Source organism: Copadichromis virginalis, linkage group LG7 (genome assembly GCF_057382275.1).
Source record: "Copadichromis virginalis isolate Kocher_CV1m ecotype Utaka linkage group LG7, C_Virginalis_male_GT1.1, whole genome shotgun sequence".
Taxonomy (NCBI): domain Eukaryota; kingdom Metazoa; phylum Chordata; class Actinopteri; order Cichliformes; family Cichlidae; genus Copadichromis; species Copadichromis virginalis.
The window spans coordinates 12,481,376-12,497,209 of NC_140624.1; the positions used below are offsets into that span (position 1 = coordinate 12,481,376).

The 15,834-nt window shown below is 39.2% G+C and overlaps 1 protein-coding gene and 1 long non-coding RNA gene across 2 annotated transcripts; one reads left to right on the plus strand and one right to left on the minus strand.

The window, feature by feature from the left end:
* Positions 1–11,767: 11,767 nt before the first annotated feature.
* Positions 11,768–12,083, minus strand: LOC146704553 (uncharacterized). The gene is made up of 2 exons (XR_014921185.1): positions 11,979–12,083; positions 11,768–11,847 (listed from the first exon to the last, which is right to left on the minus strand). It is a non-coding gene; the product is annotated as an uncharacterized LOC146704553 (long non-coding RNA).
* A 488-nt stretch (positions 12,084–12,571) lies between these two features.
* Positions 12,572–15,119, plus strand: pex11a (peroxisomal biogenesis factor 11 alpha). The gene is made up of 3 exons (XM_085461774.1): positions 12,572–12,706; positions 12,837–12,952; positions 13,958–15,119. The coding sequence occupies exons 1-3, from the start codon at positions 12,651–12,653 to the stop codon at positions 14,524–14,526; spliced, it is 741 nt and encodes a 246-aa protein (XP_085317900.1). The 5' UTR covers positions 12,572–12,650; the 3' UTR covers positions 14,527–15,119.
* The last annotated feature ends 715 nt before the right edge of the window (positions 15,120–15,834 follow it).

Genomic DNA, 15,834 nt, shown 5'->3' on the forward strand with positions numbered 1-15,834 from the left:
TCCTTGCCACGCATCCTCACTAATCCAACGTTTTCATCTGAACCTTGCTTTTGCCGCAACTCCAGTACTTTGAGTACGGTTCTGTACCCATGAGGAATGGGATGGTAGCCCTCTGGGTTTGCCTCTCTGTACATTTCATACACTACATCAAGAGTGTTTGTTCCTATCAATACACAAGACTTCGTTAATGTCCCGGTGTCTGGGACTACTAGCGCTAGCGTTTTGACTTCTAGTTCAGCACCAAGAAAGTCTTTAGGAAAGGTGATTCCAATCTCAACATAACCCAGGTAAGGTACAAGCTGCCCATTGGCCCCTTCAACCTCCAGAAGGTCATGTAGTGGCTCTATCTGTTGCTCAGACAAATACTGGTCATAGTAGGACTTGGTGACAGTGGTCACTTGAGAACCTGTGTCAAGGAGACAACTGCACACCTTACCTTTGATCGTGACTTGACCTGTACTCTTTGTGCCTATGAGCCTCTTAGGTAGTCTGAAAGGTTGTTCTCCAACATGGGATTGCCTCAAAGTGGCCTGTGCTCTTGGTTTAGCTTGACTTCCAGATTTAGCGGGACAATGTTGACCTGCTTCAGTCCCAGTTTGCCCCACAACTGAGACTGCGTCTAAAAATCCTGGTCAGCAGATGGAGTGTTTTGCATCTCCCAAATGCGACGCTTCTCTCTCAATTGCTTCCTCTTATCAGCGACAAGAGTGGGGTCTGGGTCATTACTGCAACTTGCTGAGATGTGGCCATCCTGACCACACTTGAAGCAGTACCATGGTTTTGGCTGGGTGCTCTGCCGCAAGTTGGCAGGCTTCGTTCGCACTTGTGACCTTGATGCTAGGTGTTGCCATAGCCATCTCACGTAAATCACACTCTGCCTTGTCCTTAGGCTTCGAGCTTTTCTTCTGTTTCTTTGCCATCAAATTAGTAAGCTGACTCTGTAGGGATGCAACTTGCTTCCTCAGATCTGTCAACGGGTCAGAATCAGATTGAGTCACTGCCTGTAGCTCACTACAGGTGCAAGTCTTTTGACAGTGCGCCACAACCCGCTGCCGGGTTGAGCCAAGGTGTTTCTTCATCCGTGTAGCTTTAGCTGCCAGTCTATCTTCTTCTGTCCGGAGCATTAATAGAAGTTCTGAGAATGTTGGGGGTTGGCTTTTCTTGTTTTCAAGATTAAGATCTGAGAGCAAGGTGTGGTCCCAACATCCACGACAAAACTGCTTGAGAATGTGTTTATCGGCATCCCCAGCAGAGACTCCTCCCCTCTTCAGAGTAAGGTTCAATGCGCCCTGAAGACGGCAGAGGTACGCAGAGGCCTTTTCACCAGGATCCTGAAGAGTGTTCATGAATTGGGCGAAAAGCTCCTCTCCATCTTCCACTGTTCCAAAAGCTGCATCCAACAACTGAAGGTAAGTCTCAGGTGTAGCTTCTGGGCTCAGTCTGTTGACAATGTCAGCTGCAGGGGACAACAAGCTCTCAAAGATCTTTCTAGATTTTTGAAGTTCAGACATGGCAGGGTCTTTCCTGAGAAGTTCGACATGTGAACGCCATGTGTCATAATCTGTCTCACCGCTGGGTCTGGGGATCCTGCCAGAGAATGACCGGAGTCTCATTGGAGAATATGAATGTGCAATCAAGTCATCTTTCTTCACGATGTGTTCCACAATGACTTTCTGAATTTCAGGTGGGTTGAAACTGTTTGCCGCACTAAATGGGCTCTTTTTGAAATCAACAGGTAGGTGTGGCTCCGCACCACCTTGAATCAATCCTACCTGGGGTGGATCTTCAGAAAACTGCTGGCGTGCAATCTCAGAAGTTTCAAGAGAGGGGTGAAGCTGGTTCTCCCTGTCTGGATCATCAACTTGCATGGAGGAGAGCATACATTCATCATCGGTCTCTGAACTCCCAATGATTTCACTGATCTCTGTCATCATCGACTTCAGTACCTCTTCAAAACTTTTGCCACTCAGTTTTGCCACCTGCTTTATTTCATCTAAGTAGGACTTAGTAGCACTGCTACCCACCTTGGCAGTGTAAACGCTGGAGAGAGCTCTTACATGGTATTTTACACCGGGCTTCCCTTCAACTTCATATGTGTATGGCAAAAGATCAGTTAAGGCATCAATGGCGTTACCACTTCGGTACTCGACGATCAGGTTTTTGAAAAATTCTGAGTTTGGATCTACAACTGGGACGGCTCTAAAGGTACCATACTGCTTCAAAAAGTCAAGAACCCCTTCATCATCCGATGAATTGAGTGTACCACTAACAATTACTGCATTGGGGACTTTGATACCTGAGCTCAATACAAAATCCATCTTGTGGCAATAGCAAAAGATGTTTCAATGACAATACACACTTTAAGGAGGTTTCACTGCTGATATTCATGCACCAAAGAGCTCCTGGCTGGCTCGCCACTTTTGTAGCACTTATGTGGAGTTACATAAAGTACCAATGGATAATTACTAAAGTAATAAGCAATTTGGGCTAGTGTCAGAAGACTGAGAACGACTCTTAGAGCTCTGGTACACGAATGGCAGAGAAACCAGACAAACACAGTTATGTGGCTTTAAAAGTACTTTAGTGATGTTAAGCCTTGTAAAAGAAATTTGTAAACAACACAGTATTACAACAGGTTTTAACAGAATGTCAAGTATAAAAATTTCCCCCAAAGTAGCAAAAAAAAATAGAATTAAATAAAATTGTGCACAAGTAAAAGAATTAGTCTTTTTTAAGTCCAAATGGTACCGGTGGGGCCCATAGAATTCATCTGACAAGGAGTGTGTGTGTGTGATTGTCTGTCCTACCGTACTACTTGTACAGTAGAGGATTGTAGTCCATCAATGTGCAAATGAGTGTGCGTGTACATGTATATCGTCTCCTAGGATCTTGGGTTGGCTCGCCATCCAGTGAACACTGGAACACTCTGGGTTCTGGAATCGCTGACCTGGTCTTTGGATTCGTCCCATATAAAAACCTGACCTATAAACAATGGCCAAATATATGTTGTCACGTGCCCTTTAAGGATAACTCTCACAAATTAAACTAAAGTAGTGTCACAGTGCAGTAACTACTATTCAGATCAGCTATCATCAATTCAATCATCATCAGTTCAGTCATGTTGTACAACATTAAAATATCAAGTTTCAAAAGGTCAAAGTATCAATATCCAAAATTTCACAGTATCAAGGTTCAATTATTTGTAACCTGCAGTAACATTAAAGATTATCTACAAGGTTTTAAACATTCAGGAATTATAGTCACCATATAATTCACTTTCATTGTAAACATTAATTACATCGATCAAAATAAACTCACTGTACATATATATCTAATCACAAATAAATAAGTATATTACCCCTTTTAAGAAATGGAATAATATGCAAATGCTTATCAGAAATTGAACAAAGTGCAAATAATCAATTTCAATAACACGTAAACACAAGGACTCAGTCCACAAATAGGAGTATTAAAATAGACGTGCTTAATCCCGCTTGTACCATAGGCCTACCAGTACAAGTGGAAATACACTAAAAATTACCTCCAAGTGTTCAATACTGAGTATTGTAAAACAACTGATTGACATCAAAATTTAAACAGGAAGCAGGATAAAGTCTGATTACAATTATCTCTCATAAAGTTATTTTTAGCTGCTTTAACCATTTACAGCTTTTCACATGTTAATGACTTAGTTAACGATCTAACTAGCATAACAACAGCGTTTCAGAGACATCGAACAACTGTACCCACACTCCGCACATCACGTGTCTGATTAGCCACATTTAGCTTATCGCCGTCGAGTGGATGCTCAGCATTTACATGGAGCCACAGCTCAGTAAACCCTCCGGTTTCGCTCTGCCCTTGACAACAACAAGTGCAAATACATAATTTGTGAAAAATATCAGTTTAGATGGTATTTCTTTTAACTCGTTAGAGGTTAATTTCTCCAGCTTACCGATAACAAAAGTTTTAGTCCGTCTGCTCTGTTCGGCTGTAGAAGCAAGAGACTGAAAACTTGGGAGCTGGTACTAAGGAGGGACAAGAGCTGCTTAGAGCTTCACCGATTGGCTGACATGTGAGGAGTGGAGTAAAACAATAGGCTCTCATCAGAGCTCATCAACCCTCTGAGAAACTTAACCCTTGTTTGACCAGAGCATATCATATATAATCTGCATCCCTTCTATGTTTAAATAATTATTTTGATCTCATTTCACTTTCATTAACCGGGACAGTAAGAACAGAACAATGAACATTAAATGTTTTAATTTTTCTTCTCTTTCTGTTTGAGATGATTTTAGGAACTGGGTTACACCGATGTTTGCACACATACAGTACTGTACATGCAAAAGATGCTTGAAGTGGGGAAACACTTCAAGACATTTTCTCTGTGGGAGGATTGTTCACCTATTTCCAATCCTGATTATGACCGCCACCTCTCAGGCCGCCCATACGTCTGTAAAGTCAGTTATGATCTGGGTGTCTGGTTTATGATTATATCAGGCTGCAGTGACTTGACAAAAACTTTTTTTTATGAGTCAGACGTGAATAATAAATTAGACCAAATATAAAATGTAATGAATTATGTGATATAAAAAATGGATTTTCTTTCAGTAACCTCAAAGAAATTTGTTCATCGTGCATTTTTTTAACCATCATACCTTCTTTTTTGTTTTTTGCTTTCTTACACTCAATCTCAACATGTTCAGTGCTGAATTAAATTAAAACAAATGAAATTGAGACCATAACGCTGCACGGGTCTGAGATTCTGCTCTGTATTAAACTGTCTGCAAACAGCATCTCTGAGTGCTCTCGTTATTGGTGATAGATTCAAATAAAAATTGAGGCAGACCCCTGTGGTGCTCACGTCTTTTCTGCAGTACAAAAGAATAAATAAAGACAAATATTATAGCATACAATAGTAATTATTTTTGTCTTCTGTTATGTACAATCTGTTGGAAATAGTTATTCAGCAAATAGGAAAACACCAGTCGGCCAAAAGATATAATAGAGATATTCAAAATGTGTTATTTGAGAATTGTTTAGAGGAAAAATGTTTTTTGACATAACTGTGACTTCATACTGTGGAGGTTAAATTCAAAAACTCATCACTGCAGTCAGATGATTTTATTAATGCCCCATTAGTAGGTGTGCACAAAGTCCCCCTTCATATAGTTTTAAATGTATGCCTGTAGATTAATGAGCTTTTCCTGGTTCTAATTATAGCACAGCAACACCATAGCAACAGCATGGCCACAACGTCCTCATATTTCTTGGCCTCCTCATTCATTTCTAAATGCTGTCTTATGGGATTTTAAAGTGAGGATATTACTTTGATGCATGCACTGATTTTATCAGTCTAAAACCCTTAATTAGATATCTTATAAAAGTATTTCAAAACTTTGTGGATTCTCTGCCTTGAAGGCACACTTGAAATCCTGTTTGATGCAGATAAACAGGCAGCTCACATGGTTGAGGTTTTGATTAAAAGTCCCAAAGTCACTTGTCTCAACTGAGGTTTTAAAACAGCCCTGTCGTGTGGTTTTTTTCCATCTGAATTAATAAAAGAATGACAAGTGTGTTTGAGGGGTTTTTGTAAAAAATGTAAGACTAGAGAGCTGCAGTGTTGACATCACACCCCGAATAACCTCTCACAATATTTTTTTTCCATAAAAGAGACAAACATCTTTACTTCTGAGAACATCGTGAATTCGCAACAACTGTTATTGCAAATCAGAACCTTGGTTATTTTCCACAAATTAAGGCAATGATTACTTTGTCCCAAGTGTCAAAAGTAGCAGTGCTTTGGTCTCTACTGGTTTTTGCATCACTTTTACATCATTCAGCCCTCCTCTCAATTTAGGCATGCAGTCCAAAGAATAAACCACAATTTTATTATTTAAATAAAATCCATTCTTATCTTAACACATGAAATAAACAACATAACATAAATACTCCATACAAAGGCTGTCCTTTTAATACTAGCTAACTTCAAACCTGTAGGTTCTGACTTCTCTTTCAATACTGACCAGAAGGAAGGAGCAGGATTACTTATTTATTTATTTACATTTAACATGAGATGAGATTAATTCCACTACTAGGATAAGGATGCTTGGCTGAAAAGCATCAGGATAAGACCTGCATATAACTGGTCTGCACTTATAAAGCGCCTTTTGGACCTTTGCAGTAATACAAAGCATTTTAGATTATGTTTCACATCCAACCACATCTACACACTTACACGACAATGCCACGCATGATGCTTGCTTTCTGTCAGAAGTACCTCCTGAGAGTTCTCCTGATGGCAGGAGAAAGGCACCAGCAGCCCTGTGATTAGTGGACAACCTGGTCCACTGCCTGAGTTGTGGCTACGTTGTGAAAGTTTCTTGTAGTCAGCTGATCCTTCAAAATCAGTTTCTGAACTTATTCTACATGTTTAGATTTGTCTTTAAAAAAAAAAAAGAATTGCTCAACAATTGTCAATTGCTCGACTACCTAAAAGGGATAAGCAACTGTCTGTTTTTCCAAGTCATAGATTAACCTTTAATCAATTATGCCAATTTTCAGTTAATATACTGACTATTGTTTGTGATGATTTGTGTGTTTTTAATATTTTCAATATTTTATCTCTCATATTTTTCTTTTGAAAGAGTTTAAATGCATTTTTGTATTTCAGTTCCTCCTCCTGTTGCTTCTAATTCATCTCACGTGCCAGACTGTCTTTATCCTCAAAGCAGTGGAGCATCTCCACACTCCTTGTGTCATTCCTCTTTGTTTCACGTGTCTGATCTCTGCCCCTGTTTTTTTATGCGTCGTTAGTCTTTACGCATTGTTTGGTTCTTTGGATCTCTGGATGGTTCATGGACTCTGTCGTTTTTCCTGCTCCTTATCTACATTTTTGTGCCTGACCTACCTCTGCTTTGTTTAGAAACACTTGGATTTTGGACCTCGCGCCGTGTCTGATCCCTGCATGTGAGACTGCTCTTGCTCTCTTTAACTCTGCTCCTCCTACGTGTGCCTGTGGTGATTTATCAGGATTCATGAGCTGAATGACAGCGAATCTTGTTGAGCCTTTTTTGTGAAAGAAAATCATTTAGTCCTAATTGGTGACATTAGGTTTATTAAATAAAAATAAATAACTACAGTGAGTTGTTATATGGTGTTAATGACATATTAGTATAAAGTGCAATTAACTGCAGTGTTTTTATAAAATCAGTTACTGAGGCCATTTTTGAAACCTGTCAAATACAGACATGGTGCATTCATGGTTGTGTCATAAATTACATACACAGCAAGTAATAAAAGTGGTTTTCAAATGAATTATTCAGAAAGAAGGGGCCCACAGACAAATCGCTGTCTCAGAAACTCCATAAGTTAAACTTTGCACAGCTCAGAAAGAAAGTTGGTTGGCTTGTGGCTACGCCTGTGCAGTAGGTCTTGATTCCTGGTGCATGACAATGCCCGGCCTCATGTGGTTAGAGTACACAGGCAGTTCCTGGAGGATGGAGGAACTGATACCATTGACTGGCCCCAACACTTGACCTAAATTCTATATGACATCTCTGGGACATCATGTCTCAGTCCATAAGACGCCACCAGGTTGCACCTCAATCTCTCAAAAATGTGGTTCAGTGATGCCCAGCTCCAAAACGGGGAGGCAATCACCCAGGACACCATCCGTCATCTCATTATGAGCGGCCCCTGATGTTGTCAGGCATGTTGGAATCATACAAACTACTGAGTTGCTGCAATAAAATCAGTAAAATGTACAAGCCTGCAACATTTTTTTACTTTGATTTTCAGGGTTTCTTTGAATTCAAACCTCTGTAGGTTTATAATTTCCATTTCCATCAAACGATGTGGAATCCTCTCATTCCTAGCACGTTAGTCAATCAGCATATCAGTATAGATTTTTTCCCACTGAGTGTTCTATATATATATATATATATATATATATATATATATACATATATATATATATATACATATATATATATATATATTCATTCAATAAAAATATTATTTTTTTATACAGGATGGGGGGTGAAAAGGGTCACACATTAAAAAGATTTCGTTGTTAATTTTTCAGCCTCAGACCGCCGTGCAGCTTCATGTCCATGCAATTAAGTCCAGTTGATATTTGCAGTACAAAGTGACCTTCTCTACAAAGAGCTGAGAAGATCTGAAATCCCACATCCGACTCTGATTTTCATGCACTTTCACAGCAGTGGAATTCAAAGGTGGGCTTTCAGAAAGCTTATACTGTAATTTACATACTGGCTGTGGACAACGCCTTGACACTGGTGGTAATAGTTCAGCACCCTACAATATTACTTCAATATTCTGTTAAGATGTCGCAAGCATAATCCCATCTTGGACTTTTATGCACCTTCAAATTTAATAATATCTTAATAAATCTGTCAGTTGTTTGCCCATCCAGACAGTTTCAGGTGTTGGGGATTCGAGTTAGTGGATGCTGAATCTCTAAAGCTGCTTTGTTTTACCTCTGTTTCCTTTACAGTGTGTGCTGCCTGCTTCACTCAGTCTGTAAGGATCAAGTTGATTACTAACTGTACTTCCTCCAGTGGCCACTTGAAGTTGGCTATATGAATCAGCAGACTCCAAAATAAAAATCCCAACTTTACAGCATTTAAAAGAATATTTACAGTTGATTAATGAAAACTATTTTGGGCTCCGTGCTTTTTCCATAGTAACTGTGGAGGGTTAAGTTTTTAAAAGTTATCCATGTGGATACTGTGTATGCTGTGGCTTGCATTCACTAATTGGAGTCACTGAACTGAACTTCTCCACCAAGTTTGTGCCGTTGTTGCATTTTTCACCCTTTTTTTAATAGCCTGTCTTAGAAGTGTGTGCTTAAGTATTGATGTGTGAAATTCTAGTATTTTTATTAGGTTGTTATTTAGCACTAATTACCACATATGTGTATCGCCGTCTAACACTGCAGCTTACAATAGCTAATTTTTAACATAGCGGCCTATCCTGTCATCCAAACATGGTCGCTTCACAAAATTAACACAGTGATAGTCAAAAAAGCAAACTTTAAGGCGTCACAAACCAGTGGGCCACTTTATTTATTTATTTTTGCATCCATCATTTATATACAGTCTATGGTTCATTTCCAGTATTCAGTTTTTGGTGGATATAGTTGTCTTCATGTTCACCCAGAAAGCTGAGCTCACCGTCTGGGACAAGGCAATGTGAACTGCTTTTGAATTAATATACTGTAGCTGTGCAATTTTGGAATCTGACTATCATAGTTGACAGTTTGGCTGTCCACACTGATTTCCATGCATTTAAAAAAAAAAAAAAAAACGTTAATATATATCTATGGTGTATGGAACTAACTCATTTTATAATCTAAAACATGCAAGTTTAACATATATGCCAAAAAAACCCAACACAACAACAACAACAACAACAACACACTTTTCCACAGCACTTTTCTAGTCAATTTGAGCATGCAAAGCGCTTTCTTACTACAAGCTTCATTAACACAAGTGCTTTATTCTGTGTCTAACCACTTTACCTAACATTCACACTCACTCCAATGGATGCATCAGGGAAAACTTGGGGTTCAGTATCTTCCCCAAGGGCACTTTGGCATACACACTAGGGAGCCAGGAGAAGTCTGGTGCAAAATAAAGGCTACTTTTAAGTATAAATATATTAATTTTTTCCCAAAAATTACAAAATGAAGAACTGAAATAACAGATCACAGAGCTGCTTCTTTGCCAATAAACAGAGATTTACTTTTTAGTTCTCTGGGACTTCACTGAAATACTTTTACAGAAATATATGTTCATATTCTCTTGATCTCATCTGATGGGTATCCCTCTGCTGAACAAAGAGGAGGGCATATGCCGCAAGCAATCAAAACCACTAATACCATCAGAGCTTACATTACTGAATACATAACAGAGCCAAGCAGACAGACACACACATACACACACACCAGAGAGGCAGAGTGTAATTATTCAGCACCTCACCAACAGTCAACATGCTGTCAAACTAGAGAGATTAAAAATAAATAAATGCTGTAAACAGTTGCACAGCAGAGGCAAAAAATAATTCCACTCTCCATTAGTATGATGGCAAGTATTTAAGAGCAGTTTCAAGGTTATATCGTTACCTGAAGGTAAGGGCTCTCTCAAAGTCATGATGTGTCTTTTCAAAGTGTGAGACACTACTCCAGCATTTCTTAGGTTTATGATCAAAGAATATTAATCTAATAAAAAAGGCTGCAGTGTCACAGAATCACTTACATGCTCTAGCTTGACCAGCTGTAACATTAAAATGTTTGTGAACACTGATAAATTGTCTGTCTGTATTTATTCTGTTTGCACTCAGGATTGTTGTAACTTCACTAAATTTTGCTTTTTTAAATTCCCTGGTTATGCACTTGGAAGCTAGAATTTTGCAATATCCCTTTTGCCTTTGGCTGACCTTTTGTCAGTGCTACAGCAGTGATGTGGATACTCATGTGTATTTCTGCATAAGAAACATTCGCTGCACATCAATAAGAGGAAAAAAATCTCTTAGAAATAATATATAGTTTTTTTGTATTTTAACTGCTTTTTTGTAACTCAGTTTGTCAAATGACTAGTTAAATCTACCTGGATCTGTGTTAAAAAACAATAATGAAATGTATCCAACCATGCAAACTGAAAGATTATTTTTTTAATTAATAAATTAGTTTGTTTGAGACTTTCTATTGTGTGTAATGTAGGTTTTTATTCCCCGCTTTATTTATGTATTTATTTTTTTACATTTGTATTATTATTTTTTTACATTTCTTACATTGTTTATTGCGTATTTATTAAATTTAACTAAAAGCAAATCGTAAAGGACCGTTTTAGTTTTAAATTGTTGGTATTTTTATTCACATACGGTAACAAAACCCTTCAATTTATTACAATTTCTTTTAGTCTTTATTTTTCCTTCTTTGGGGTTTCACTGTTACCATAGTAACTGGTAGTAACGCATTGGTCCGTCCAGAAAATCAGTTCGGCTCTTGGTCCGTTTCTAAAACCATCCGTAGTGAAACAAATAGGTGTTCTTCGGTTGCAATAGTTTGACTGCAGGGAAAGGAGATTGGCTAATTGTAAAAGTGGGGTATGGATAAAGTTTGAAAATCAAGATTACCTGATAAATACTTGATAACGAGTTTTACTCATCGACGTTATATCAGCCTGGCATTGTGTAAGCAGAAGAAAAGTGACTGATGCCGTGCCGACTGTAGCGACAAATTAATAGTGATGGGCAGATGAAGCCCCATGAAGCACTGAAGCTTTTCATCCAATTGGTTCACCCCAACGCGAAGCTTCATGAAGCTTCATTTGCTCTAGCAGGACACCTACTGGACGTAAAAATAATAGCTGGCATGAATTTGAAGAGTGTGGCATTTTGCACACAGCCTGTAAATGTCAACAACAAAAGGAGTGTGTAAAACATGTATATTGTAGTGATGCAGTATACTGTGTATATTTATACTGGCAGTATGGGAAATGATTATTTGGAAATGCTTGAAATGGAAATGATCATTTACTGTGAGGTGAGGTGTGGTTGGGGTGTGGACAGTAGTTGTGCTTTTGTAACGTTGAGGTATGGACAGCTACACACTGAGGCTTTGAGCCTCAGTCCTGCCTGTTCACATTTTATTCTGTAAAAACTAAATTTTCACTGCTTTTACGTCCTTTTTAGTGGGGAGAACATAGCTGGGATTTAATGATTTAACAAATCTTTTGAATCCTTTGTCCTCCACAATGCTAAATGGCTGGGAGTCCTCAATCACCATGCTGACCAGGTCTTCATCTATTTGAGATTGTTCTCCTGAGGAAAGACAATAAAGATAAAGCACAAATATAAATATCACACACGTAACTTATAACAGTTGTATAATATTGTTATATCATTTAGTAACATTACTGCATGCTATATTATCATGGCATTTGATGGCTCACCTGGTCTTGCTCCACAATCGGTGTTCCCCTTATTCTCATGCAAAGCTCTGTAGTGCCTAAGCATGGATGAGGTGTTGTTGTTATATCCCAGCTCCCTGGCACATAGCAAACACTTCTCCTTGTACAAAAGTCAAGACAGCTCAACATAAATTGTATTGCAGCATCAGTATCATGACAATACATCTTCTGTAGAAATTTACATACCTTGTTGGGAGGAATAAAATCAAAATGTTCCCACACAGGGGAGGACATCCTCCTCTTCTTAGCTGGCTCCATTCTCTCCTGACTTTCTCTCCTCACTCTCATAAACCTCCAAACTGTCTCCAAACTCTCACTAACCGCAACTCTCCATCAAACACCCACATTTTTGATTGAAGTCTGAGGGGTTTATATCGCTGTCATATCTCGCGGCAAAGTTCGAACCACTTCATGAACCAGTCACGTGGTACAGCCGGGCAGCGAGGCTTCGGACGTCATCATTTTCAGCTCCTCCCATAAATGAAGCAAGCCTCGATACGCGCTTCGCGGAAACGCCCCCTCCATTACTCGACACACGCTCCGAAGCCTCGATACAGAACGTCCCATCACTAGAAATTAATGTTCACAGGTTCGACGAGGTGGAAACGTGGCTCAAGCTAACTAGAACAACCTGTATTGGTGTGGTTTAACAGCATGGACCCATTTGTAAAATTCACAAGTCAGAGTCAGGGAAGGGACCGCATATTCAGGTGAGCTTTTCATCGCTTTTGTAACCAGCTCGTACAAACGTTACTTTATTTTCTTGATAAAAACGGGAAAGTTACCGCATGACTGTATCCTTCTAACTTTCCCCCTTCATCTGCTTCTTGTTTATTTTAGGGCAGCTCAGTATGCTTGTTCACTCGCTGTTTATTTACTTCGAAACAACTCTGACAGAAAGGACCTTGTGGCAAAACTTAAAAGTCTGGAAACCAGCTTGAGCGCTGGACGAAAATGTGAGTAACTGTTGAGGGAGTTAGGAGGCGTTCAGTGGCTGCGGTTAAATTGGATTTCAGTTTCAAATCCACTGTGGTTGTCCTAATTTATTGCATTGGTTTCTGTGAACATGGGTGGTTCTAAAAACTGTGATGAATTCAAAGAGCTTATTTTATTTTTGACCATCAGACAGAAATACAGTTATTCAAACTAAACAAACGCATCATACATTTGGTTAACAAATGACTTGAATCTTGTCTCTCTGTTGAGTTTGTCTATGAGCACTGTATTTCTTCATCATCAAGGCCAGTAATTCTGCCAAGGAGTGCACAAATGAACATTTTTTTTCTTTTCTTGGCAAACTGTCTACTTAAAACTTAGACAGTGTTGTTCTGTAGCTGTCTCTTTATCTCTCTGTAAGCTGGGATAAAATCTGCACCGACTGTTGCTGCAAATGACGGTAATTCTGATAAACGTACCACTCATAGATGTGCTTACTTTAGAATTCATGTGGAATTTGACAAATTTTGTACCTTGACATTTGGTAGCTTTAGTATGAATTAGGTAAAGACTGAAATGAAACAGGCTTTGCATGGAAATTAAGGATATGGCCGTGCCTTAGAGCAGCTTCTTTTGTTATGCCGCAGCTGAGCTGTGTTAAGGCCAAGGCCAAGATCTGTTTGTGCACCAACTAATGATCTCTTTAAGGAACTCTGCTGCCTCTAGGGCTGGCCTGCCTGTCTTTGTGTTTCTGGGTGAAGGGTCATTTATGACTCCCAATTTAAAATGTGATAACGTGTTGTGAAAGGTTCAAAAGTTTAAAATGAAGAGACTGGGGTGCATTGATGTTGTTCCAGTATGTAAACATAGATAGGCAAATAGTGAAAAGATGCTGTAGTTAATCCTCTGTGTACCTTAACTGTATTTCCATCTGTTGTGGGCTGCTATAATGAAGTGTTGACCTGCCATTTCATATTAAATTGATTACTGCTCTAATACCCTTTCATGTCCCCCTCCTTTGTCAGTGCTCAGGCTGGGAAATGCAGCAAATTCCATTGAGGCTGCTAAGCGAACCATGCAGCTCTCGGACCGAGTGCTGCGCCTGTGCCTTACTGTGGCCAACGTGAGCCGCACCCTCTACTTTATCTGTGACAATGTACTTTGGGCCAAAAGTGTCGGTCTTATCCGCAATATCGACAAGGAACGCTGGAGTTTAAACTCCTTCCGCTTCTACTTCTTCTCATTAGTTATGCATCTCAGCAGAGATGTTTATGCGGTTCTCCAGGTGATGACAAAGAGGTCAAGAGATAAAAACTTTAAACAGAGAATGGATCAGCATCTCACTGAGAATCCTGAAGTAGCTGAAGTTGTCGTCCCTCACCTGGATGGCTTTCTCTTTCTGCTTTTGGAAACCCTGAAATCACACCCGGACCTTGCCTTGGACTCTGTGAAAAACATCTGTGATCTCTTCATTCCCTTAGATAAGCTTGGTTTATACCAGTCAAATGGGGGAGTGATCGGATTCTGTGGTCTGATATCATCGCTGATTGGGATTGTCACCCTCGAACAGCCCAGGCTAAGGATTGCACCGTGATGACACGGGCAAAGTTAAATATTACAAAGCGATTACAGATCAAAGAGTTAATCACGTCAGGTGCGTTCAAGAGGTCGCTGGAACTGTAATGGTGGACAGAGGTTAAAAACAAAACCAGCACATTTTACAATCCCTGAGTCAGTAATAACTAATGGACTTGCACTTTTTTAGAATTACTGGATTTCTCTGTTTTGCACAATATCTGGAATTAATTTTGAAAGGGAGCAAATCGAGTCGATATAGAAACTTTGTCTATTTGTTGTACTTTAGAACATCCAATGACAGGTACTTTTGTATCCCAGTCTTGCACAACACCAGCTGTTTTACACTGTAGTAGAAAATAAGGGCTACTTAGTGGTTATGAAAAAGAAAAAAACTTACTCTGTCACTTCTAAGTTCACTGTTTTTCTTTTTCTAAACTCTGCTTTGTACTTAAAATGAGGCAAAACTTACAGCACCAGTTTCAGAGATTTGCTTCGGTTTTTTTCTTTTGGCGTTGGCTGAACGTGAGTAATTTATAGGATGTATGTTACGAATAGAAGGTGGGTATGTTTGAAAAATGAATAAAACTATGCAATAATGTTTGTATTATAGAGAGAGTCACCTTTTAAACATTCTAATAAGAACATATCTGTGAATTGAATACTCGAGACACAGAAACTCACCGGTCACTTTGTTAACTAGACGTGTTAAACTTCTCTTTAACGCAAATGTCTAACTCAATGCGTTTAGTTGTGTAGACGTGGTCAAGACGAACTGTACAAGTTGAAACTGACCATTAGAATGGAGAAGAAAGGTGATCTAAGAGTGGCACTCTTTGATTCTGTCATAGCCTTGTGCTTCTATATCTGTAGTTCAGAGTCAAATACAGGAGTGATTAGCTCCAACAAAATGATGTGAAGTAAATATCCAATGATGCAGTTCTCTGGGGAAAATGCCATTTGGTGCCAGAGACGAGGGGGATGTCCAGATTGCATTGTGCTGATAGGATGGCAATGTTAACTCAAATAACCACTTGTTAAAACCAAAAATCGTCTCTCCCAATGTACAACACATAGACCCTTTAAGCATTTAAGATGGGCTACAGCAGCAGAAAAACACACCAGGTGTAACTCCTGTCAGCTAAGAACAAGAAACTAAGGCTCCAGTTCACACAGACACAATACAATTGGGCAAAATTATTCTGGAAAACGCTGTGTTTGAGTCCAGATTTGTCAATTCAGTTCAAGGCCTTGAGGCACTTTATACTGCAGGGTAAAGACCCTAAATAACACAGAAGAAACACCAACAATCTGAACCATGAGCAAA

Bases quoted from the DNA above. Each gene is read 5' to 3' on its own strand.
- pex11a (XM_085461774.1), top strand. From the start codon at position 12,651: ATGGACCCATTTGTAAAATTCACAAGTCAGAGTCAGGGAAGGGACCGC. The intron at 12,707-12,836 runs GTGAGCTTTTCA...TGTTTATTTTAG, and splicing joins GGAAGGGACCGCATATTCAG to GGCAGCTCAGTATGCTTGTT. The intron at 12,953-13,957 runs GTGAGTAACTGT...CTCCTTTGTCAG, and splicing joins CTTGAGCGCTGGACGAAAAT to TGCTCAGGCTGGGAAATGCA.